The 6,102-nt window shown below is 37.0% G+C and overlaps 1 protein-coding gene across 1 annotated transcript in view; it reads left to right on the plus strand.

Annotated features, from left to right (window-relative positions):
- Positions 1–1,464, plus strand: part of xrra1 (X-ray radiation resistance associated 1) — a 7,294-nt gene extending 5,830 nt beyond the window's left edge. Inside the window, exons 10-13 of the mRNA XM_014020644.1 lie at positions 513–666; positions 785–900; positions 1,005–1,110; positions 1,183–1,464. Coding sequence (XP_013876098.1) covers positions 513–666; positions 785–900; positions 1,005–1,110; positions 1,183–1,301 — 495 coding nt within the window. The 3' untranslated portion in view covers positions 1,302–1,464. The remainder of the gene's footprint in view (positions 1–512; positions 667–784; positions 901–1,004; positions 1,111–1,182) is intronic.
- Positions 1,465–6,102: the final 4,638 nt, after the last annotated feature.

A 6,102-nucleotide genomic window follows, 5' to 3' on the forward strand; every position in this document is an offset into this window, starting at 1 on the left:
GTGACTTCTACTCAAAAACTGATTTTGCTGCACTCCAATCTGCTTTAAATTATAAAATAAATTTGTCTGAAAACAGCAAGCATTTTCAATAAAAGAGTGACATAAATCCTGATTTTATTGATCAGAATTGACTAAATTGGGTTATTTTGGCCCCCAGTTGAAACCTAGAAAATTGCAAAAATTTCTTTCATTAAAGGAATCCTGCAAAACACTGTTAAAGTTCTGGATCTAGATTAATTTACACATCCATTTCCAGCAATAAATCTGACTACATTATTTGTTTAATTAAAGTATTCATTGCTTAGTTTATTGTTGAGCAGGTAAAGGAATAATATTTTTTGGCCCTTAAATCCTTCTGACTTTATGATTTTGGCCCATGTGACAAAATGTTTGGACACCCCTGTCCTACAGCATAAAATACAAAAAGATGTGACAGTAACTGAAATTGGCTCTTGGTTGACAAAATAAGTATCAACATTAAATTATTGTTGTGATTTTATGTTTTTCCTCAGGGAGAGGATAAACTTGAGTTTGAACTTATGTCTTCATCAAAAAAGAAAGAAACCACAGAGAACAAGCAGAGAAACAGAACCAGCCCCAAAGAATCCACAATCAACAAAACGCTACAGAGTACAGAAGTGAATCCTGATGTGCTGAAGTCCGTCGGTGAGGAGTGATAAATGTTGTGTTTCCCTCGCAGCTGTGTAATATGTTGTACATGCAAAGGTTTCAGTATACATTCACCCTCGTGGGGAATAGTGATGTTTTTCTTCTCTTCAAAYAGGAATTCAGACAGCTGTTCGGATGTTAGAGCACAGACTGAGGAATCTTAATGTCTACAGAGACTCCAAACCAAAACTTGATAGCATCCAGACTCCATACAGGCAGAGGGAAAAAAAGGTTTGATATTTTGCCCCTCAGAAATGGGTTCACACGCACAAAGATGCTTTCATAATCCAATAAATCATACAAMCTGGTTACACTTTTATTTTCCCCGGCCACAGATAAAGGAGCTGCCGCCCGTCAGACCAAAGAACCGGTCCTCTCAAAAGCTTGACGAAACGATAAAGGAAATTAAAGCGAGCACAGCAATAACCGTAACCCCCTTAGGTGTGCACCTGCCTTCTGTCTGTACTCTCAGCTAATCACAACCTCACATTGTCTTTTTTTTATCCTTCACAGCCGAGGCTTTAGGTGGCAAAGGTGCGAACAGGAAGGAGGCTCAGTCGCTGCTGAAGAACCTGCAGATAAAACATCAAATGCTCTTTGAAAAAGCCTGGGCACTAACAGAGCAGAGCTGAACCAATCCTCCTACCTGTGCAACGATACAATAAACCTGGGAGTGGAGTTGATGAAAACCTCATGGCCATGGMAATAATATTGAAGATGTTTGGCTAGTTACTCACAAGGCATGTTATGGCCTTCTTTACAGGTACAATCGCAAATAAAAACAAATTAAATGGATATTTTGAGGCAAAGCTGTTGAATAGAGCTTTAACGTCCACTGTTAACCCCACTTTGAAATAATGATGTAGTATTTATTTTATGAGACCTGAGCAGATGTTGCCAAAGTGTCTCCGTTGGGRCTGGATGGCATCTGTGGAACATATTTCTGTCTCTGACTGTGAGGCTTGATGGTTTGGAGCAGCTGCTGCTACGACCAGAACTTTATCCACCACGTATGCGGATCGAACAGGGTTCACTCGTGAGAAACAGAAGTTTGGAGGGGCAAAATCTACTTTTGTAGCTGTTAAATGCATGTTGTTGTGTACTTGGGGTCTCTAGGAGTGAAGAATAGTTGATTTTAGTCTCTCACAGTGCTGCATAGTTATCCTTATATTTATATTTATCTTTATATTCTAAGTTTTTCTCTGTTTTCTACAACATTTTCTGATTTATTACATCACAAAATTTGCGACAGCATTACCAAATAAGATCTGGTCTTACCAACTAGGATTTGGTCGTCTCCAACATGTAAGTCTGGATGGACAAGTCTTCCATTGTTGAYGTRTTTCAATTAATTTGCAAATAAAATGCTTCTGTGCGGCTAGATAACCGTAACCCCCTCTCTCAAACAGGAGTGCACCGGTCTGGAGGGGGTCATGGTGTGAAGCCCCTTGTTTGAATTTAAAGAGACAGCGTCAAAATGAGTTGAACTGAGAAGCAACCATAAAAGCGATGCAAAAGGGTGGTAAGGTTAACGCAAGGAATTCAGACCAAAGTGTTGCAGTTCAATTTTATACGGCCCCAAACTGAACGATTTAAATGTGAAAAAAACAGGATTTAATAGCATCATACTGTATATCCACTTTAAATTATTTTTGTTCATTAATTTACTTTATTCCAGCCCATAAAAATATCCACAACTTGACAAAACCTCACTACTTCTCACTACTTATAAAAACATGAAATATGAAGTTCAAAACTGTTAAAATCTCATTTCAAAGTCACCTTGCAGACCAGTGATTTAAACCGAGATCTTGTCTGTTTAAATTTCTGTGTTGGAGATGATTCTTAGCTATAATCAAAATTAAACTCTATTTCTCCAAAATGAATTTATTTAAAGAGGTACTATATCTGCAACAGGTAAGCTATTTGTACTTTATAATCCTTCCACAGAATCCTACTTTTAAAAAAATATTATAATAAATGATCCATTTCAGGTCTTTTAGAGGCTCCAGATGCCAAATTGTTAATTTACCTCATGAACATAAAGCAATCATGTAACCATCATTCATTTAAACTCAASTGTGTCCCGTTGCTGTAAATATTTATTACTTTGAGTAAATCTCTGCAGCTCGGTTTGATTTATGGTCCACATTGCTGAAATAAACCCAGTTTAGTTTCTGAAAACTCTTTTATTTTACATCCAAAAACTAAAAGTGAGTCGACAGCAGGGTTTGATTGTAGTTATCTTAAATTTCGAGTCGTGTTCTGTCTTCACTGCTCTCTCCTCCCTGTTTGATTTTTACAGCACTGTCGGTCATATGATTTCCATTATTTGTCTTCAGAGCAGCTTACAGATGTGGAATGCACTTTCAGCCTCAATGGGATAAAGCAGTAGGCAGAGGAAATATGTCTTATGCAGGGAGTTCAAAGTGTCTGCATTTATATTTAGATAGGATCTAAATATAGCTGTCAAGACAAAAATGAACTTGACACCTAAAGCTTAGTATTAATGGTGGATAATTTTGTGTGTAATAAGTTTAAGAGAGACACAAAATTAAAATGATCATTCTGTTGGAGAAGATTTTTTACGTTCACAATGATGTTTTATTTATCTTCTTTTTCTTGTTTTTGTTCAGCTCCCCAAGTTTGTCCATTAAACTGTTTGTTGAAGGAGTGCATATTGTTGCTGTCTTTATGTCTGAGTTTTAAAYGAATCATCTTGTCAACAATGATGAAAATGAAACCGGTTTTATTAAATTTTGAAAAGAAAGTGTGTCAATAGCTATGTTTACGTGCACAAAATGCTTTGATTGGATTGAAATGTGTTTAGATCAAATAATCTGAATGTATCGTTTATATGGGCATGAAATTAATGAATCCAACGTGCACCAGGCTTTCATCCAGAATAGAAGTACTAACATGCGCAGAGTTGTAAACCTTCCCTAAAAAAAACACAGAAGAAGTTTTACTTCCATGATGAACATAAACAAACGTTCTTTCTTCTTCCTYCAGCTTTTCATGCACTTGTCTAAATAACTCCGTGTTCCTACACTTTCGAACATCAAGGCGTTTGCTAATTTTAAGCTTTTTTAAAGTCCAATCAATAATGTCTTATTTGTCTGTCTCTCATAGAAAATACATGTGGATCTGTCACTTTGTGTTTTCTCTGTATCTCAAATCAGCCGGTCAAGGCAGATGGCCGCCTGTCCTGAGCCTGGTTCTGGTTCTGGTGGACAGTTCTTCCTGTTAAAAGGGAGTTCTTCCTTTCTACTGTCACCACTGTGCTGCTCAGGATGGGAGACTGTGATGAAGTGATTTAATGCTRTATGCTGGCTTCTTTAGATAGATTTATTAGAGTGTTTATTTTATTTATTTTTTGTACCGTGCCCTGAGACAATGTTTGTGACTTGGTGCTATAAATAAACTGGATTGAATGAATTTTTAATWGAAATGTATCGCTAACCAACCAATTTTGCTTCCCTGACATATTAGCCATTAGCCGGGCAGAATTATGCCAGGATGCATAGTTGGGTCAGTTTTCCACAACCAGAATAACATCAGATTAARTGTTTACATGCAAGCCTTTCGGATTATCARTGGRCATAAASYACTCCTCTCATTTGGATTACTAATTCATTCTGGTTGAGCTGAATCAGATCAGAATATTCTGAATATTTTTTTTATTTTGATTGGCCATTTATTCTGATTACTTATGTAAACATAGCTTATGTATGTGATGGGAATKACTCTATTACCACWCCAAACTTTAGCTCAATATCTGYAAATCAACRGYGTTATAACCATGTTTATGTTTTCTAAGACTGATTAACTGTGGYGGCCATCTTGAGTCGGGTTAATTTAAAAAAAGTTATCAATTTTAGGTGCTACTGAGAATTTCATAAACATCCACTTTGTGAGATATTTTGCTAACATGACAGGCAAACATGTAAATTTGACTGAATCTCAATTTTTAGTTAATTCAGACAAAAACATGGCCTTGTGTCTTGGGGTCTGGTTAGTTTCTKTTTTTAATTCTTCATTGCTTTATTTAATGAGAATGAAGAAACTGTGCCAAGTGGCAGAAACTCATTTTCCAGTCTGCTGGAGCTCAGTTCTGCCTAACAGACCTTTGTTTGTGGCGCAACACTATCCCACAGAGTCAGACACCGCAGGTGCAAAAAAATCCCCACTGCCAAATAGGATTAAAATCCACAACTTTGTGCTGTTTTTTTTTCTCTTATTATTTTCTGTAACGACACATTCGAGTAAAGTGAAAAGCCTTTAAAGGACCCGCTGTGTAGCACAATGCTTTTGTTGTTCGCTCAGGGAGTCCTGGTAWGAATTGATCCTGTCTGATACGAATGCTGTTACAAAGTCATTCAGAAGTGAAAACGATACGCACTTCGAGCTTCAATGGTTGCATAAGAGCAGAGGTTTCATGCTGGAATTCTTTGATGCTGCAAAGAGAGGTGGGGTGGTGGGGGGGTTGATGCTTGCTATTGTGCAACGGGCTTGTCATAAATGTTAAGTGTTCCACAGTTCTGGGCAACGATCATTCCTGCTAATGAGGGTTTTACTCCAAGGCTGGACTCGCTGAGATCATCTCAAACATACAAAACATCCAAGGAAATCACCAGATATGTTTATTTATTTAGTTATTTTGTGCTTTTCACAAGCTAGTGAATGATACAGAGTTATTCATATGTGTGCGTTTAATATGTTTGAACCTTTTCCTCCTCCAGTTATTTAGTGATTTATACCTTTGTTTGTCTTTGGTTTTAGTTTATAGGCACACTAGAGCTTGCCTTATTTATTCCTGCCAAATTAAACAAATCAAAATCAGACCTTTGGATGTAGGGTTTGGTGGGGAGATTGTGAACAAATAATATCTTACTTGCTGTAGATAGCTGAATCACAGTTTGGAGAAAATAGAATGTAAATGCTAAGTCAGTATTTATGTTTTCATGACTATAGTTTCTTTTATGTAATTTTTGCAATCAAACAATTTCTGCGTACTCTCTTATTTTTAGCACACATATCTCAGAACATTCATCTTCATCAGAAATAGTGCACTATAGCTTTTGTTGTTTGTATGTTTTAGTGTTTTCCTAAAATAAATTACAGTACTTTATTTAAAATAAATCTCCACAGAAATATTTGAATACTTCAAAACAGGATTTTCTTTGAAACATCCTTGAGCATGTTTGCTCCATTTTGTTCTGTTGCTTTAATGGTCTTTTTGTACAGCAAAGCCAGACCTGGGTTCAAACACAGAGCCATTGGATACCACTATACCAGAGGAGCCCAAAGTGGGGGCCGCGGGCCAAATTTGGCCCGCCAAGCCATTTGATTTGGCCCACCAACAGTTGCCAAAGTTACAAGGTTGTAACCTGTTATCCTATAGAAACACAGTATTTCCATTGGTCAAATGAC

The sequence above is a fragment of the Austrofundulus limnaeus genome, unplaced genomic scaffold, assembly GCF_001266775.1.
Source record: "Austrofundulus limnaeus strain Quisiro unplaced genomic scaffold, Austrofundulus_limnaeus-1.0 Scaffold261, whole genome shotgun sequence".
In the NCBI taxonomy this organism is placed as follows: Eukaryota; Metazoa; Chordata; class Actinopteri; order Cyprinodontiformes; family Rivulidae; genus Austrofundulus; species Austrofundulus limnaeus.